Source organism: Tasmannia lanceolata, unplaced genomic scaffold (assembly GCF_043159265.1).
Source record: "Tasmannia lanceolata isolate RefF3 unplaced genomic scaffold, GAP_Taslan_0.1 ptg000005l, whole genome shotgun sequence".
NCBI classification, from domain to species: domain Eukaryota; kingdom Viridiplantae; phylum Streptophyta; class Magnoliopsida; order Canellales; family Winteraceae; genus Tasmannia; species Tasmannia lanceolata.
This window is the reverse complement of record NW_027518682.1, coordinates 6,543,461-6,563,840: the sequence shown is the minus strand read 5'-3', so window position 1 is coordinate 6,563,840 and position 20,380 is coordinate 6,543,461. Positions and strand designations below refer to the sequence as shown.

At 37.9% G+C, this 20,380-nt stretch overlaps 1 protein-coding gene across 3 annotated transcripts; it reads left to right on the top strand.

The window, feature by feature from the left end:
* Positions 1–2,000: 2,000 nt before the first annotated feature.
* Positions 2,001–18,550, top strand: LOC143877273 (U-box domain-containing protein 35-like). Of its 3 annotated transcripts, none has more exons than XM_077379239.1 (10): positions 2,001–2,155; positions 3,107–3,350; positions 7,323–7,444; positions 7,563–7,684; positions 9,939–10,138; positions 15,044–15,351; positions 15,513–15,614; positions 15,711–16,139; positions 16,584–17,336; positions 18,026–18,550. In XM_077379239.1, exons 2-10 carry the CDS (start codon positions 3,158–3,160, stop codon positions 18,206–18,208), a joined length of 2,412 nt encoding a protein of 803 aa, XP_077235354.1. In that variant the 5' UTR covers positions 2,001–2,155; positions 3,107–3,157; the 3' UTR covers positions 18,209–18,550. The 3 variants fall into 3 exon arrangements, with proteins under 3 accessions (XP_077235354.1, XP_077235355.1, XP_077235351.1); XM_077379240.1 differs by having other exon boundaries at positions 2,140–2,255; XM_077379236.1 differs by lacking the exon at positions 2,001–2,155 and adding an exon at positions 2,187–2,555.
* The last annotated feature ends 1,830 nt before the right edge of the window (positions 18,551–20,380 follow it).

Here is a 20,380-nt window from a genome sequence, read left to right as displayed (position 1 = left end):
TTCAAGTAACCTTTTCTGGCTTTGAGTAATTTGTTTTTTGGCATCGACTGGTTTTTTGGCTTAAGTAAATTTTATTTTGGCTTTGACTATCATTTTTTGGATTCGACTATCATTTTTTGCTTCGAGTAACTTTTTTTTAGCTTCAACTTGTATTTTTTGGGCTTTGACTATCATTTTTGCCTTCAAATAGCTTACATTTTGCTTTGAGTGCCTTGTTTCTTATTTTGGCTTCGACTATCACTTTGTGGGTTTGAGCTATCGATTTTGGATTCAAGTTACATTTTTTTAGCTTCAGTAACCTATTTCTTGGCTATGAATAACCCGTGCGAGTACTATTTTGGCTTCCACTACCCTTTTGCCTGGTGAGCGCTCTTTGGGCAACTGATTTTGGCTACAGCCACCAGAAAAGGGGAAATACTTACAAAGATAATGAGATTTTGGATATTTGGAGAAGGAAAAAGAAAATGAGAAAGGAGCGTCTCTAGATAACTCCTTCTACCCTCTCAAGACAAATGAGCATATGCCGGAGAAATGAAGATGTTTCGCCGGAGAAGAAGGCTTCTATCGTCGGAAAATGGGTCGTTTCACACAAAAAGGGTTGGAGTAAAACCTAGAAATGAAACTGTAAAACTTGAAAGTAAAAGTAAAAAAATGTAAAAAAAGAAGAAGAGAAAGATAAAGTAAGGTTAGGGGTATTTTCGTCCTAAAAAGTTATTTTTTTAATGAAATAGCATTTCTTAGAGTTTTTTCAAAAGTAAACATTTTCTCTGACATTTTTTCAAATGTCCAGTGTGTAACATTAAATAATCCATTTTTTTTCTCCAATTGATGTTGTTAGAGAGAGAGAGAGAGAGAAGCATCTTCTGAGGACATTTATATATTGTTGATCTTTCTTTTTCCGTGGAAAGAGAAAGGAAAGTGCTTGGTTGACAAAGGCTACAAATTCCAAAACTCCAGGGGCTCCATCTTTATTTTATGGGATTTGCTAGGGACTTTTGTAGAAAGGCATTTCACAGCTGGGTGTTGCATGAGAGAGCAGCCAGCTCAGATGAATTAAAGGAATCAGACAAAATCTGCTGAAAAAGTGAGCCTACGTGGCTACTCTCTCATGCAACCGCCAGCTGTGAAATGCATTTCTGCAAAAGTCCCTAGCAAAATAGTTTGTCAGTTGTGTGACACCCCATGGCTTTACCAAAGAAACATCACTCTTTGCTGTCCACTCAGTCAATGAGATCTTCATTAAAAGGAAATCATGGATGCCCCACACGGAATGCTGACCCTATGGTCTATCATGGCTTTCTCATGCTATCTTCTATTTATCTACCAATTGGGAAGGAGTGTTTTCTTGTAGGGTAAAGTGAAAATTACACCAAAGCTATGGACATTATTGTGTAGACTTTAAATACTCACTTTAATCCCATCTGACGTCTACCATGGATATTGTGTAGACTTCAGATGCTCATTTTAATCCCATGCATGACACATGCATGGGACCCACGTTTCCTTTTTGTTAATGGTTGCACCTTAATGTACCTAACCAATACGACCAAAAGAGCTGATGAAACGTGTTAGGCTATGCCTTTTAAAACTCTCCAATACCAGACTGGGTCCCACCTAGTCGCATACCTAGATAGGCCCCCGCTCAGGAATGTGACACACCTAGGGCTCTAATTGTAGAGAGAGAGAGAGGGAGAGATGAACAGCTAGGATCATTCTAATAGAGTTTTAGTTATAGAGCAGGAAAGAAAATTGTTTGGTAGGTTTTAATTATTATTTTTCTTAGAAAAAAAAGAACTATATTCAAAGGGAAATGATATCAGCACAACCGTATTTTGATATTTTAGCTAACACATCTCGTTTTTTAGTGTTTAAAGAGACGTCACACAGCTAGGTTTGTGCAACAATAAAAAAAAAATGTTGTGCTGATAACATTTCCCATTCAGAAGCATGAAAAAGAGTACTATAGTCAGAGATTTGTGTAGAAAGGTTAAACACGCCCCCACAGGTGTGAACCGAAGAGTTATTAGGTTGTTGACTCTTAAAGCCAAAGGAATTGCCGAAATGCTGACCAACGTGAATTGGCCAATTGGTTCATCTTTGAAACAAGTTTGACTGAGTCCAATGCCTCCATGAAGATGAGTTTGACTAGTAGCAGGCAAGTTCACCACCTCTCTCTATCTCTCTGGAAGATAGGGATTTAAATGCACCAAAAACAAAGGACCCTTTTCCTTCCACGATTTCAAAATATATACTATGTGAGATGCTAATTAAAAATACAAAGCTACATATGGGTCCTTTGTAAAGGAACAAAAGATTGTCAGCTGATGATTACTGCATGATTATCCCATATTTTATTGCTAATTTCATCTGGGTCTTGGGAAAAGCATCATTTGTGTTTGGGTTGCTTACCTTCTCTCTTTGAATTCTGATTAAGGAATAGGAAGAAGAGATCTCAAGGGGGTAGATTGTTCACCATATAAAATTGATGGGTTTCTTTCTTTTTAGAAATGGATTTAAGCTTTTAGGAAACACCCAGGTCTGGATTTAGCTAGCTGGTAAGATTCTCCTGTTTTAGATTTTTTTTTAATTTTTAATTTTTAATTTTTTTTTTGCATTGAGGTTTTCAATAGATTATGTGTTTGTCTTTTCCTTTCTGGGTTTTTGTATTTCTTCTGATTTGTTTGTGATTTGAGGAGTTAGTAGCTTTCTTAGGGTCTAGAGTTGAATTCTGTTCTTTGTTTGAAGTTCTGGGCCCTTCTAAAGACGCCCTGAACTTTCTCACTTTTCAGAATTCTGGCAAGGGACAGTCTTTTTTGAGAGTATTATCATAAGGTTTCTATGAATTTCTTTTTCTGAAGTTCTATTTTGCCATTTTATACTTTAATTTCTGAACAGTTAATGTATTTTTGTCTGAACTGTTGAATTGTTATGTGCTTTTTTAGCTTCCATTTGCAAGTACTTATCATGTTATCACAGTTCTCTACTTTATCACATGAAGAAAAATTTATGATCTTTTCATGTTATCACAGTTCTCTAGTTTATCACATGAAGAAAAATTTATGATTTGTCAAGATATTGAAACTAGTCCTGGGTTTTTTTTTATCAGTACAAAGAAGAACAGTTTTCAAGCCTTGGTAGTGGAGAGTAGGTGGATGAAATGGAAATTCATGATGTGGAGGAAGAGCTTGCGTTGTCGTCTCCTTTGATTTTAACTGTTGCAGTGGCTGTCAATGGGAATAGAAACAGCAAATTCGCAGTTAAATGGGCACTGGAGAAGTTCAGTCCTCAAGGGAGAGTTTTATTCAAGATGATACATGTCCGCCCAAAGATTGACATGGTTCCTACACCGAGTAAGTGATGCATTTTATTCACATTCTCACAAGACCTTTTTATGTTATTGAATGATGATCCATTCTGATGATTTATAACTAAATCACCCTCTTCTCGTACATAGATTACCTTATTTCTACATTGGAGAATTGTATGGGAAGGACACTGATTTCCCCTATTTAGCACTGGGATGTTCACATTATCATTAGAGCAAGTCTGGTTGTTATTTTCTATTGGAAGCCATTCAACTATATATACTTGCAAGTTATGAAAAAAGCACATATGAAACCGCTTGGAGAAACTGCATGCAAATATACAAATTGAGTCCATTGAATCCCATTGTGACAGTGGTGGGACCCCTTAAATTGGTCTGGCTTCGTGTGGGACATCAAAAGTCTCATGCATTACTAAAGTGAACCTCATATCTAAAATCACGTGCAATGATTGTAGGAAAATATGTTTCTATGATCGACATATGTCTTCTTCTCCAAGGTGCTACGCCTTAGAAGCATGAAGCGTGTGCGGGGCGAAGAAGCGCGGGAGTGTAGAAGAGTAGGGTTGGGAGAGCCATCAAAGCGTTTATATAATATTTTCTTTATATGTCTTTCAAAATTCAATTACATCAACAAATAGTAATTTGTAACCATCTTCATATATATCTTTCAAAATTTAAGTACATCAAAAAGTAGTAATTTCTATGGTCGTTCCTTCCTAAGGAGTGCCGAATCACGGTTTGAGGGCAGGAGCGGCACCCATGAGGCACGATTCCTTCTTCTAAGATTTACGCACATAACTCTCTTATGCCTTATTTTGCATTCGGTAGGAGTTGGAACTTTAGTTATTTGATGCTCAAGCTGAAAAAGGATAAAAAAGAAGAAGAAGCATAAATTTACATTGATTCAGTTTTGAAATGTTTAAACCTCATCTTCCAGCAGACAACAGCTTTCTCATCAAGCCAAGGGAATCTTTATCGAAGACAAAACAGCCATTCCCTTGTATCTTCCATGACGGTTCTTTGGAGTTAAATTTTTTTATATGTAAGAGGAGAGTTCTGTCTTTACCATGTAGCCTTCGTCTATAGATAGAGCAGCACGGACTAGTCAATTAGCACTCACAAATCTTTGTGAATCTACCTCATTTGCTCTAAAGCAGGTTCCTTTTACTATATCATGTCCAGCGATACTGTAGTTGTGATAAATGGATTTCCTTTCTACAACCTAAGTGTTCTTTACTTCCAATCATGCAGTAACCTAATCATACCCAACATCAATCATCCATTTGTGTCCTATGCTCTATTTCATTGGAAAATCATATTCCTATCCAACACTAAAGTTTATCTCTTCACATGACATTGCTCAAAAAAATTATGATGTTATACTTCCCACCAAAATGAATCCAAGAAGCAATACATTGAGATGTCTTCATCTCTCCTCTTAGGTTCCATGTGACGGTTGAGTGACATTGGGCGGCAATTAATTTCACTTGATAATTTTTTATAGGAATACCTTCTTCATGAAATTTTTCTAAAGGATTCATGTAGCCGACCCCAACTAGGTTGGGACAAAGGCTTTGCTGAGTTGAGTTGAGAATTTTTTATAGGAATGAAGGAGGCTCAAACCAGGCCTGGAGGGTAGAGAACATTCCAAAACTCCAAAGCTGTATGTAAGACTCTTGGAGAGACCTGGAAGTGTGTAGATATATGTAGATGTTATAGGAGTTTCTAATGTATTTGTATAGATCTTTTGTGGGGACAAGAGCAGAGAATTCTAGATGTTATAGGAGTTTCTAGTGTATTTCTATAGATCCTTTGTGGGACAAGAGCAGAGAAGTCTAGAGAAACTAGAAGTTTCTTGGATGGTCTTTAGACCGTAGGATGATTTTTATGTGGCATGATCAGGGGCATTGGTATAGAAGGGAACTTATATATAGGGGTGAGCTCATCATTTGCAAATCGTCTTTGAATCTTGTAGTTTCAAGTGTTGTAAGTTTTCTAATGTCCTTCTTGACTTAGGCCAAGGCTAGGTCAGTTGGTTAGGTTGACTCGAGGTAATGTTGGGGCTTGCATGTGTTTTGTGATACTCAGATCCTTCAAAGGTACTTCAGTATTTGAATATCTGAAAAGGACTTGGACAAGGATACATCTATCAGATCTTTCAGAACATTGCAAGGGGCAGTCAAATTTTAATTTAGAATCCTCATATCCAATCCTTGAAACAGTTTTATGAAGCTACCGTCGTCTATTGAATGGGACAAGGATACATGTATCAGATATTTGAAAGCAATTCAAGGACAATATAATTATGGGGATCCCCTATCCAATCCTTTAAAATGTTTTATGAAGCCACCATATATTGAATGATATAAGGTATCTCCACTGGCACCTCATGTACCGTTATTGATTAAGTGATAAAGGCTACCATCAATGTTATAAATATTGGAAGCACATTCTAGGCATTTGAGCCGGTTGGGAGGCTAGGCGTAGAGGAAAAGGAGATTGTTGAGGACTGAGAAGTTACGAAAATCATTAAGGAAAAATAAGCAAATGAAGGAATTTTGCTAATTCGTTAACGGTGTTTTTAGCAATAGAACAGAAACTGCCGATTGATATATGTAAGGTGCATTGACATGGTAATGTAGATTTACTTATTCAATAAAACGATAATGTACTCATATGATAACATGCTTAACAATGAACCTTTATGCATGGTTGGCCCCAAATGAGGAGACCGAACTGTTTTAATCATCACTAGCCCTCTACCTTGATTAGGGTAGAAAAAATTGGAGGAAATTTTTAAAAAAAATGCAAGGAGCTTAAAAGGTAAATGAGGAGACCCAACTGTTTTAATCATCACTAGACCTCTACCTTGATTGCGGTAGAAAAAAATTGGATGAAAATAAAAAATGCGAGGAGCATAAGAGGTATTTTATGCATATATGGCCTCGAGACTTATGCTTCTACATTTTATTATTCTTACACATCACCAGGAACGGGCTTAGTTTTTTTCAAGGTCGTTCACTCACCCACAACAAAAAAATTGCCATCTTTTAATTGGTAGAAATTTAAAAGGAAGGCTTGGGTGTTTATTTCATGGTACGCATTTTATATTATTGCTCCAATTGGATTCGTGTTAATTCAATATTTTGACAAGGATAAAGTGGGATACTGAGTCTTGTGATCGTATACTCTTTCCGATGATGTTAGCTTGTACTATCATTCTATAGATATCTTGTTGTCAATTTGGAAATTCACACACCATCTTGGTATAATTCTCAAATAATAGGGATTAAAATCCTGGGGTCAAGAGTTCAAGCCTTTCATTCCAAGCATTTAAAGCAATATGTTAAAAGAAAGGAATCCTGGAAATACAGCTTACATTTTGAAATATAAGTATACAGATAACAAGAAATGTCTGTGGTTAATTCCTGAATGGCAACCTTTCTGATAGAAAGTCAAGATAATGAAGTAGACTAAAAGCCAAGGACAAGGTATAGCTCTAGAGAGTTTACAGGTCATGACCTGAAGAGATAGATGCCACGCTTAATTTTCTTTATTCATGGTCATTTTTAACAGAGATTGTCAAAGCATTGGTACTAAGTATTCACATTGGTTTCGTAATGTCGACTTCTTGCTGCACACCAATCTGTTTTTAGGCCTCAATTGGTTTGAAAATGATGATCCGAACTTGGCACGAGCAACACCTAGCTGAAATTAGGACTGCCAATTTGGTTGATTCGGCTCAGGACTTTGACTTACCTGCCCTTCTTGTTAACCTATTTTTAATGCTATCTTTTGAATTGGATTTGGAACTTGAACTCGGCATGTGACTTATCTCATCGTAGTGCCAGTCCAAAGTTGAATTTGGTTTATAAACTTTGGCCAACATTAAAATCTGAAATAGAGTCCCTAAGAAAATTCTATTGCTTCATCAAAACTGAACCCAAATTGACTTTGTCTTTTTCCTTGTTGCCAATTGTTACGGTTGTCCTTACAGTGGGGAATTCACTTCCTATTTCAAAAGTGCGAGATGATGTAGCTGCTGCATATAAGAAAGAAATCAAATGGAAAACGGATGCAATGCTTCTTCCCTACAAGAAAATGTGTGCTCAAAAACAGGTCAGAGTTACCATTCAAAAAAAAAAAAAAAAAAACCAGGTCAGAGTTCTCATCGTTCAGAGCTGTACCCCAGGGAAGCAAATACTTGAAAAACTTACTTGTCTGATTATGAATGAAGGTAGAAGCAGAGGCCGTGGTGATTGAAGCAGATGATGTAGCAGATGCAATATCAGTAGAAGTTGCTAAGTTCTCAATCAGCACCCTCGTAATAGGAGCTTCATCCCGTAGCTCATTCATGAGGTAATATAAAATTCTGATTTCCAATCAGAAAAATTGTTTTTGGCCCTTGCTCTTAGTTGTTTTTTATTTTCCAGAGAACAATTACTCTCGGAAGACATTTTATCTTCATTTTTCTTGAGAACAATTACTCTTATTTATCTTTATTAATACACTTTCTTACAATGCCAACAAACTTTCCAAGTGTATTTGCAACACTTATCATTTATTTAGTGAAGCTTAAGCCTTAACAAATGAAAATAAATGCTCACAAGTTTTCAGATAAAGATCTCATGTCTTATGGATAACAAGTTCAGGCCTCATCTTGGGATTGCTCTAAATTGAGAAAAATATAGAAGGGAAGGGGGTGTGACATAGAAAGCCATCGGTTAGTTACATAAGAGAAAACTCGGCGAGTCACTTAGGATCATTGAGATGTATGTATGTGGACTATAGATCAAACTGTTAAGGAGAAACACATAAGTCACACGATTTCAGTGTGGTGCATGCACAAGTGTCTTATAGTGTGCTGCCTCTAAATTTCATTCTTGTGATTTATGTAACTTTATCTTTAAATAAACAAGTGATTATGGCTGTACTTCATTATGGAATACAATACAATTCAAGCTCCACAAATTGTGAGGGTTCTCTCTTCCTCTCCTCTCTACAAAAATCTTATTCTTCCTCTCAGTGACATATGATTCCAAGAACTCTTATATGGTATCAGAGCTAAGGTTAACAAAGATCAAGAGGAGACCTTCTATTCTCCACAAGAACTACATTTTAATCTTCAAAACCCTTACTCTTTATCCTCCTCATCTTGTCTTTATCGGACTCGAAACTATGGAATTATTCTTGTCTTGTCTTTTGGCACTCCCCTTCGCTATCGAATATGAGGCATTAAACTTATTGCCTTCTCTGCTATCATAGTCTTTACATCCTTGATCTTGAGTTCATACTTTCTTGAAGTTTGAAACTAGATCTCGAAATCCTAGTTTCTTCAAAAACCAACCTTTCCATTTGGAACCCTAATTATGTCCAATCCATTCAAAACCCTAATCACCCATTTGAAACTGTAATCATCATCTTTAGTTCATTCGAAACCCTAATCCATGAAAAAAAATCCTAATCTCAACTTCTCTTCCATTTGAAACCCTAACTTTCACCCTTAGTCCATTCAAAACTATAGTCCATCCTAAAACACTAACCACAAACCCTCTTCCATTTGAAACCCTGATCACCCTTTCGTAGCCTCAATTTTCACCTTGCTTCCATTTGAAGCCCGAGCTTATCCTTTTTTCCATTTGAAATCCTAATCCATCCAAATAACACAGTCGCCACCATAATTTTCATATTGTTTACATTCAAAACCTTAATATGTCATCACCCTCCACTCGAAACCGGAATTGATCACAATCTCCATTTGAAACCCTAATTCTCATAATGTCCCTTTTTGACAACCTAATTTCAACACATTGCACCTTCAAAGGCCATATTCCTCTTCATCTATCTTTCAAAACCCTAATTTCCCTTCATCTACCTTTCTAAACCCTGATTTTTTTTAATGGTAGCCTTTCGAAACCCTGATTCTACCATATTCGAAACACTAATTCCTCTTCCTTCCAACTCCAAATCACTCTCTTCCCTTTTCCAATTTTGAAACCCTAATTCCTACCTTCCCTAGTCTCCTTCGTTTCTAAGCATAATTCTCTTTATGAAAAAAGAAAAATGGGAAAACCCTAATTTCAAACACATTTTTTAATTGGTATAGTTTTTAGGACTCTCAAAAAAAGGCTTGACATTTGGAGTTGAAAACCAAGTTTTTGAGGCACTTCAGTTAAAATATCGACATGTCGACTAAAATACTGGAACGTTTATACTGTCAATGTAACATTTCGGTCGACATAACTGAAAGTTTGAACCAATAATGACACGGGACCGACATGGCCAATATTTCGACCGATATTTTGTAACAAAGTTACTTCTTGTGTATTTTGTTTCAGTGGCCACTGAAATTGAAATATGTCACCCAAAATCAACATGTTTTGACCAACTTTTGGAACCATGTTCTCATCCTTAATGAACACACATGTGGTAGTTTATGCAACTATGAACACATGATTTCCATTTATTATGTTTTGCTTGTACTTCTTCTTAAAAAATCTGCTTTATGTAAGAACTTCTTGGACATACGAATGCTTGGGTGTGATGTTTGCATGCATAGTTGCTACATGTTTTTCAGTTGTTCATTAGTTGATCATATCAAAGATGTCTACAGGAAATTTAAAGGCTGTGGTATATCCTCAAGAATCTCAGGATGCATCCCAAGCTTTTGCACAGTGTACATTGTTTCAAAAGGAAGATTGTCATCTGTCCATACATCCGTTTCAGATACAAATGAAAGCATCAAAGCGAACAGGAGTGACTCAAGCCTTTCTACCAACACCTTCTCAAGTCATGCTTCTAGCACACCCACAGGTACAAAAATATTGCTCTAAAGGATTGAGCTATTTATTGAGAAAGTGCACGTGTTATTAACCAAAATTTATAGGTAGTCAGTCATCCATGTATAGGTTGTTGAAGATGTTAGAAGTCAAGCTAACCCGATATCTCTCTTTTGTGTTTGATTTCTGCATTTTTATCTATGCCCCTAAGTATTTACAACTCCTTTCTGTTTCATAAAAAAAGTCTATGTTCGGGGTCACTATTGTGGAAAATACATGACTTATATACACCATTGCATGGTAAATATAAGTCGAATAGGAGGATGTCTTTGTATTTATTTGTAGATCTATATGAGTTGTTAGGAATTTTCCTTTATGCCCATCGGCTTATTTACAACTGCATAAGTGCTTTCTTGTAATTTTGGTTTTATGATTGTTTATATAAACGATAAGGGATAAGTCATGAGGTTGACTTGACCTCTTCATTCCTCAAATTTGTGGATTAGGATTTGCCTTGTTTGCTTCCTCTCCTCTATATTCTTTGGTTTTACATGGTTTGACTTGGTATCAGAGCCAAGGGCAAACCCTAAACCCTCGAGAGCAAGACTATCAAGGATTAAAGCACGAGATCATTATTTTAACATTCTCTCTTCTTCTTTTAATTTGTCTTCTCTTCTATCGAGTCGGCACCAAGGTTCTTACTTTCTTCGCTATCAAAATCGTTGAGACCTTCTACACACAAACTTAATCCTAAAACCCAAGCCATTCAAAACTCTAACAAAACCCTACTCTTTCCAATCTTGCTACCAAATCCTAATTCCTAGCATTCAAAACCCTTAGGGCCCGTGTGGATACCTCATATTTTGTATTTGGATTTGGAGTTGAGTTTTGAATACAAAATGAATAGATCCACCAGCTCATGTTGAGGGAGACAGAGAGGGAAGTGGGTACTTTCTACTGGAGGGAAGAGGTTGAGGGGCAAAGAGGGTGAAGGAAACAAAAAGATCTGTGGATTTCCAATTACTTATTTCCACAGCATATTTGGAAATCTGATTTTTTTTCACTGTCAGTCGCTGATTTGGAAATCCAAGGATTTGATCCGGATCCAAATCGCAACACAAAATGGGCTGCAAATGTGAGAAATCCAAATCAAAATCTTCTCGGCATCCAAACGGGCCCTTATTTCATTATTTTCCCATTTAAAACCCTAATTTCATCTCTTTAGCCTATATGAAATTCAAAATCCGAAGTCCTACCATTCCAATATTATAGATTCCTAAAACCCAACTCTCACCATTTAAAAACCTTAAATCCAATCTCCCCTCCCTTGAAAACCAAAAACCTCAATTCCTTCCCCTCGAAAACACAAAACCCGAACTCCTTCATTCCTAAACCCTACATCCTATCTCATGACAATCCAAAACCCTAGGCTCCACTGTTCAAAATCCAAAGATCCTAATTCCCACCACTTGATATCCCTAAGTCCTAATCCCTTCCATTTAAAAGTTCAAAACACAATCTCTCCCATTTGAAAACACATATCCCTACTATTAAAGTATGAAAGATCAAAAACGCCTTTCTCCTACAGCTTAAGCTTTTGGAGTAACTGGTAGTTTCACACAATGTTACCGGGATCGCCTTGCCACCCTCCGACCCGCAATCCGGGTTCGCCGACCCGAAACGTGGGTAGATTGCGACCCGGATCGCAAAAAATGGCGACCCGTGCAACCCGCGGGATAGGGAGAGATGCATAAAGAGGGAACACTTCAGTGGACTAGGAAAAGAGAGTAGCACAATAGTTTATTAGTTTGTTCATGTTTTTACGTTTTTATTTAAGAATGGGTAGTTATTTTTTGTTTGCTTTCATTTAAGATTGAGAATGCAATATATGGTGGTACTTAATTTAGTGATATTTGGAGATCTTCAAATTTTATATATTATGCATTGGATTGGAACTAGAATTTTCATTTTGAATATATGTGAATAGCATACACGAGGTTTTTGGTTTTGTTTATTAAATGTATGTAGCATGGGCTATAAAATGAAATTATATATATATATATATACTAGAGCCACCCAAATTTGGGTTCCAAATCGACCAACGAGCCGAAATAGCAAACCGACTTAGCCTACCCTCATCGTACCGGGCTACCATCGTACCCCGTACCCGTTCCCATACCGCGTACCGGAACGAACTGCGTTCCAGGTAACCTTGGTTTCACATGGTATTAGAGCAAATGCCCAGATAGCAAAAATCCACATGCAATGGCCAAACCCAAAAGAGGGGCCACGTGTGCCACGCGTAGACCAACCCTAGAAAGAGGGGCCACACGTGAGGGGGAGTGTTAAGTATAAAAGATTAAAAACGCCTTTCTCCAACAGCTTAAGCTTTTGGAGTAACTGGTAGTTTCACACCTACTTTCCACCATTCGAAAATCCAAACCCCCTAAAACCTTCCTTTCTTTTTTTTTGAATGGTTGCAGATTTTCGTTAAAAATAGAATAAAGACCGAGGTGGTCAATTCAAAGAGCATTAGACAACGATAAGCTAAGCATACAATGATTAGGAAAAAAGACACTAAGATCAAGGAGGGAGGTAATTGAACATCTCCAACCCCCTTTGCTACCCCTTCCGTGGCTAGCCTGTCGGCCACTCTGTTGGCGGACGTTCTGATATGATGAAACACAATCGACGAACCTCCCAGTCTATCTTGGATCTCATAAACAAAGTGAGTGAATCTCCAGGGGTGGACGTGAGAGCCTCTAAGCCATCGGATGACATTGAGGGAGTGTACTGCTCGCACCTCCGCCTCGTTTGCATCTGTGATTCCTATGGAGCCTGATATTTTATCCTCTGGTGTACTGCTCGCACCTCCCCTAAGTCCTTCCTTTAGAGAACCCAATCCCTTGATTTTCACCCCCTCAAACCCATTATCTTCCAGACAAAACCCTAATCTTCATCATCCCCCCAAATCCCCCCCCCCCCCCGCTCGCACGGAAAAAAATCACATACTTAGTTCTTGATTATTGTGGGCAAGGTTTTGAATTTCGGTTTAGGATTTGGTTTTGGTCAGCGTGGAAACGAAAACGTTTTGGTATTCATTGGAAATTTCGGTAGAATGTTGTAAAATTATGGAAACAAAAATATGCAAATGATGGACATTTAAGATTAAACTTCAGGAAGTGCTAGAATAAGCGCAAATATATATTTAAAACCCATCACATAAGCAAAAAACCACTTTCTTTCTATCTATAGGTTTTCTTCAAACCATCACAAAAGCAATTCAAAATTTCAAACCCTAGTTTTAGTTTTTTTATTTGATTTTTTTTTTTTAAAAGTTTAAGTAAATTTTGGTGTGCTCTATGTCAAGAAAACGTTAGTGGCGTTTTTAGGACGACAACATGTAATCCACTTTCTATATCGTTTATGCATTATTGTTAGTTCAAGTCATCTTCTTCAATTTTTCTATCTATGGGTTATGACTGTTCAGTTGCACTTTATGGCATGATTTAATCTTAGTTCATGCATGATTCTAACCTTCATTCATTGCACGTTAAACAAGCATTATAACCTAATTAATCACACATGCAAAAGATCACACAAAAGCTTATGCACATTAGTAGAGACTGGCGTTCGTCTGGTGGGATTAGTGCCCATCACCTTCTGACATTGTAATCTAATTTTGAACCCCTTTCGGCATTGAAGACCAATTCATTGTGATCAGAGTTATATCATGGGTCCTAGGCTCTAGCCTAGATGGTGAATCTTCAAAAAAAGAGTTGGTTAATCGCAACTCTTCAACCCCTCAATCAAAGGCAAACATCGCTACGAAGGCAAGTTTATGTAGAGCCCTACAATTGTAATTCCCTTTTACAAATTGAATTGCATAGACACTTTCAGTGCTGGAAAGGATTTCAGTTTTATCCTGTGCGATTATCCTAACATTATTATTAGACTATTAAAAGAATATGAGAAAATACTTGATGTTGGAGTGTGTGTGTGTGTGTGTGTGTGTGTGTGTGTGTGTGTGTGTGTGTGTGTGTGAAATGTTTCTTCTCGATAAAGTAGATAACGTATCTACTCCATCGGCCCAAAATACAGTGGGCCCACATCGAGTAGAAACATCTTTCCATATATATATATATATATATATATATATATATATACACATTTAGAGAGAGAGAGAGAGAGAGAGAGAGAGAGAGAGAGAGAGAGAGAGAGAGAGAGAGAGAGAGAAATCAATCATATTCTAACGTCCCATGTCAATATTTATTGAATTTATAACACTGACATTTTTATGTATCCATTATATGGAACATCAAGATGAATTGAAAAGGAATGAATCTATACAACCCACCTCTCTTTTCGAGTGCATCATTCAATTAATGCATGATTTTTGTTAAAAGATAATGAAGTTGAATCATGGATCATTCCCTGTAAGACATGCAATGAATTGTAGGTTTGGATTGTAAATTTTTAGGATTTTAACAATAATGGTCCTACAGTCAGTAGAACATGTTTTCTCTCATTTTCTTAGGAGGGTCGTTAAATGATTCATTTTCCTGTTTCTCTGTCATTTCACACACAAATAATTTTTACTCGTGCTTCGAGTGTGACTAGATAAAATTTCTTATAGCTTTCCATTTTTATTCAAGGGTTTTGGGGTTTAGTTGGCCAACAACAAGGTCATTTTTTCTGAGTTGATTTTTTATTTCAAGTTTTGTATTTTTTGTGTAAATTTTTGAAAATGATAAAATAGTTGGTAAGTAAATTTTCCGAACAGTTCTATAATTCTAGTCCTTTTTTAGCATTCATTTTAGTCAACATGATCAATTGATATATGTTTTATTGAAGAGGATTGTTATTGTTTTTCAGTAAAAATTTATCCTCTTCTTACACCATTCTCTTAAAATTGCCATCAATTTTATTCTGATTTCAGAGTGGACAGACATATGCTCAGCTGCAAACTCCTCTCCTTTCCACTTTTCTTCTCTACCAGTGCAGCGGTATCAAGCACTTTTAAGCATAAACCAGGCCATTCTTAATAGAAAATCAAGCACAATCAATCTCCACGATTCTAGACATTTGTCGCTGAGTACTGAGGAGGATACGGCAAGTTCCAGTTCCAGTTATACAGAAATACAATATGGTAGCTGCAGAAGCTTTCAAACAGACAACGAGTCATGGAATTCTAATCAGGCATCGACATCACATATTCGGACAGACTCTTCATTGTCAGAGAGCCAGGTAAACAAAATAGTGTTGTTTTTCGCTTAAACAGATATATAAGATATGAAGTTGCCTCATTATCTAATGTGTGAAATTGGATGTGTATTGGGTCACCAAAGTAGATCAAGACAGGTATATAGGAGGTCTTTTCATTCTAAGATAAACCTATATTTTTTCAGGTTGATGTTAATCTCGAGCTAGAAAGGCTGAGAATTGAACTCAGGCACGTCAAAGGAATGTGTGCAGTGGCTCAAAATGAAACAAGTGAGGCTTCTCGGCAAGTAAGTTCCATTCTCCACTGTGTGACAAATGATAGAAAAGTAGAATCAATTGGAGTTTCAACAGAGATATGTGCTCATATCCTTTCTTTCTGTTAGTTAAATGAACTAAGTAGGCGGCGGATGGAGGAAAATATTAGACTCAAAGAGATAAACTTCCGAGAAGAGAAGGTTAAACAGTTGGCAAGACAAATAAAGGGAAAGAGCGAAGATGTGAAAAAAGAAGCTGAATTTGTGAGGGAATGTGCCAAAAGAGAAGCTCAGCAAAGAATAGAAGCCGAGGCTAAAGTTGCTCGTGATGCTGGAGAGAAAAAAAGGATGGAAAAGGCCCTCACATGTTCTGATCAGCAATACCAGAAGTTCACATGGGAAGAGATAGTATCTGCTACCTCATCATTCTCTGATGATCTTAGAATTGGAATGGGAGCTTATGGTATTGTTTATAAATGCAGTTTGCATCATACCATAGCCGCTGTGAAAGTCCTCCACTCAACTGAGGAGCACAGTACAAAGCAATTTCAACAAGAGGTACGACCCATTTGGAAACAAGCCAGTTTCGAAAATTATTACCTTTTCATGAATTAACAAGCATACAAGTTACCAATAACATGATTTCTGGGAATACACTTGTTAAACCAAACAAGCAATTTCATGGAAACATGTTCCATGATATGATCTGTCTTTTCCATAAAAAAAAATGTGATCTTTAAAACTAAAGAACTTCATGGAATGCACTGTAACATGTTTTATAAATTGCAGTTTTTCAACATTTAAGGGTGCGAGATGACCCATGTATGAAAATTGCTGCCAATTTCGAAACACGTGCATTTGCAACAAATGTGATTGTTAATTTAACAGTCTTGTTCATGATATTTCAATATATAGTAGTTCAAGTGTTTAAACTTTATTGAGAAGCATATGTTTCCTTCGTGGATCCTACTAATTTATTTTTCTTTGTTCACTGGGTTTCAGCTTGAAATACTGAGCATGATGCACCATCCCCATTTGCTTCTTCTTCTTGGCGCATGTCCGGAACACGGTTGTCTAGTTTATGAGTATATGGAAAATGGTAGTCTGGATGACAGGTTAATCCGGAAAAGTAATACGCCCCCAATCCCTTGGTTTGACCGATACCGAATAGCTTGGGAAATAGCCTCAGCTCTAGTCTTTCTGCATAATTCAAAGCCAAAGCCAATAGTTCACCGTGATCTGAAACCCGCAAACATCTTGCTTGATCGTAACTTTGTAAGCAAGATTGGTGATGTTGGCCTTTCTACATTACTTCCTGCAGCAAATCCTTCCATGTCTACCATGGGCAAGGACACTGCTCCTGTTGGGACACTTTGCTACATAGACCCTGAGTATCAGAGGAGTGGTTTAGTAACACCTAAGTCCGATGTTTATGCTTTCGGAATGGTGATCTTACAGTTGCTAACTGCAAAATCCCCAATGGCACTTGCCCACATTGTGGAAACATCATTGCAAGAGGGCTGCTTGTTGGACATTTTGGATTCTGAAGCTGGGAATTGGCCACTCGAAGAGACCCAGGAATTGGCGGTTCTTGGATTGAGTTGTGCAGAATTGAGGCGCATTGACAGGCCTGATTTGATGACTCAGGTTCTCCCAATGTTGGAACGGCTGAAGCAGATCGCTGATAGGGCCCGGGATTCAGCTCTCGATGCTCAACTTGTCCCTCCAAGCCACTTCATCTGCCCAATACTTCAGGTCAGTTTACTCCTCCATGGGTTCTGTAATATATTTCTGCACTAGTGTTGGGACCCGGGTAGAACTCATCCTTAAAAGCTTAGCCTTTAAGGGGAGGTTGTCCAAAGTCCTTATAAGCCCATCCACATCCATTCACTTTTCCGATGTGAGATCTTTGCTTTCGTGTGGAACCCCCAAGAATCTCCCCCTCCACGTGGGAGCAACATGTGGACAATCTCACCCCTCCACGCGGGAGAAATGTGGGTACTACGAGATCTTCCCGAGGGATTTTCTCTGTCCTCGAGGGTACACCGGGATTACTGAGATCTTCTCCGATGGATTTTTTCCATCCTCGAGGGCACACAGGATTTACCACGACCTGGCTCTAATACCTAGGACCCAGGTAGAACTCACCCTTAAAAGCTAGCCATTAAGGGGAGGGTGCCCAATTCCTTATAAGCCCAACCACTTTTCTGATGTGGGATCTTTGCTTTCCTGTGGAACCCCCAATGTAGAGATTCACCAAAAGTCTTTTTGACTCCATGGTTCTACACATGCCAAATTTCAATGTTATATTGTTAGAATAATTTTTTTGCAGTTGGAAGCATATTCAAGTTGTCGATTATTCTGCCCAGATATCATATTTCACATTTCTTCAACTGAACCCAAATACTCGGACTTTGACATGGGAGATTGATTTTTTTATACAGGATGTAATGAATGACCCCTGTGTTGCGGCGGATGGGTTTACATATGACCGCAGTGCAATTGAGATATGGCTCAGCATGAACGACAAATCACCAATGACGAATGTGCCTTTGCTCCATAAGAATCTCATTCCCAATTATGCTCTTCTTCCTGCAATTATGGAGTGGAAATCCAAAAACCAGTGATATCCATCACTTATCAATTGTTTTGGTGAAGACCCATCAGCTATTCCTTGCCAATGGAGAAACTTCGCGGCTTCTACATATCACAGGAGAACAGTTGAGATCCACATATTCAAGATACATTGAATTCCATTATTTACATAGTTACTTTGAAATGATCACAGGTGCATTTTGGAATTTGAAAGACCAATATCTCAAGTTTAGAAAATATAATCATATAGAATCTAAAATTATGTGTAGAAAGAAATGGGTCATGTACAAAACGAGGACATGTTTGTAAGGAGGTTGGAGTTTCAGATTTGGTATAACTCTACTATACATGTTATAAAGATCTATAGGCTTGAATTTTGTTGTATAAGAACATACCACTGAGAATCCATTCATGAAATTTGAATTTTCAGAGAAAATGAAGGACTTTGCATGAAAAGTGAATCATTCCCATGGGCCATGGTCCAAATGGTATTCTGATTCCTCTAGCTCTTAAAAAAATAGAGAAGTCAGACCCCCTTGTTTTGATAATGACACTCCACACTTCATTAACCACTGCTCCGATTGGCTGTTGAGAGCATCTTGGGAACAATAACAGCCTTTTAAAAGCTAATTAGAAAACTGCAGTCGTCTTTGTTGAAGCACGAGTGTGGACATCATCAATTCCCAAAAGAAAAGTATGTTTAAAAGCACCATAAAACGTGGAATTATGTTAGAAAATTCGAGATTAGCAGGAGTGATTAGATAATCATAAATTATTTTTTTGGTCGGTAAGCTGGGGTTAGGCAAAGCACCCCCACAGATAATCATAAATTAATTAAATAAAATCATTAGGATTCGGTGTTGATGATTAAATAAAAAAAACAAGAGCGAAATTAGCCTCCTTACTTCCCACATGCCTTTTCCAATTATTCCCATTTTTTTCATAATATTCTCCAACATATAATATAATTTAATAATACCCAGTTGAAGTACGGTACTTCTGTGACTTAGTCAATCTTCGAATGACCAAACTGTCCTAATTTCGAGGGCATCGAAAACCCGCACACAGCCTCAATGCTAGCGAGGGCATTATGGTAATTTAAAATGCCTTCGTCTTCTAAAGGGCAATGCAAATCTGCTATTCTAACTCCGATATACAGTCTACGCCACGATTCCCCAAACCAACTCACATGGGCCCGCACGTGGCACCTTGGAAACTGGGGCCCACGCATGAGGAGAATCGACGGCTGGATTTAGTTTTAGGCGGAGTCAGAGTCTATTGATCCGACGGTCCATAATTATTTTAGAGCATGTGCTGCCACGTACGTAGGAGCGTGGGGATTTTATTTTTTTTAATCTGCCCGATAAGAAGTTGCGAAGAAGGGGAAGAAAAATGGATAAATAAATCCCAATGATTTTCCTGTTGACCGAAGGAGATCTGTAGTTTGAACGAGAACGCACGTGCGAACCTCGCTGTCGTGTGCTGTGTCCCCCGGTCTTCCACGTAAGGTTGCACATGCCTACCGATCGAATCACGAGATTTCACTGATTACAAGTTTTTAACCGTTGGATTAAAAACTTCCTTCTGGATAGTTGATTCTCACCCTAGGATCAATGTTACACACCAATGGGGAAATGTGCAAGAAAGAGTGCTAGGGATATGGTAATAATGGGGCCTACCAGATGAGTGGTTCGATATCAGGTGGGCCCATGTATGCACTCCCCGATTCCATCGAGCGAAATATAACGGAAAGAATAAGGGTATATTGGTCAATTCAAGGGGGAAAAGAAAATGAGGTTTTGTCGGTAGCGAGGAAATCAATAACTGGGAGACACGTGGGACAGCTAGCACGCACTTGCGGGGGACACTTTTATCATCTTCATCCGACATCTTGCGGGGAAAAACATAAAATATCTTTCCATTCCAACGACTTCATCAGTTATTATATTATATGCATGTCGCCTTTTCCAAAAGCACCCCTCTTTTAGTTTCGTCATACCATTATTATAATATGGTTTTTTCGTCATTTAGAATTAAGGCTGAGGGTAGTTATGGGAAATGAAGATGTATAGATGCAAAACCAGGGAAACAAGTGGATGATGAGGGGGATGGGGTGCCAATGATTGTGGGAGAGAGGGTGTCGGGTAAGGAGAGGACAAGATGACACGCACGACTGCTTGAGGGCCCACTTGTCACGCTTCCCG

Bases quoted from the DNA above. Each gene is read 5' to 3' on its own strand.
- LOC143877273 (XM_077379239.1), top strand. From the start codon at position 3,158: ATGGAAATTCATGATGTGGAGGAAGAGCTTGCGTTGTCGTCTCCTTTG. The intron at 10,139-15,043 runs GTACAAAAATAT...TTCTGATTTCAG, and splicing joins TGCTTCTAGCACACCCACAG to AGTGGACAGACATATGCTCA. The intron at 16,140-16,583 runs GTACGACCCATT...ACTGGGTTTCAG, and splicing joins CAAAGCAATTTCAACAAGAG to CTTGAAATACTGAGCATGAT.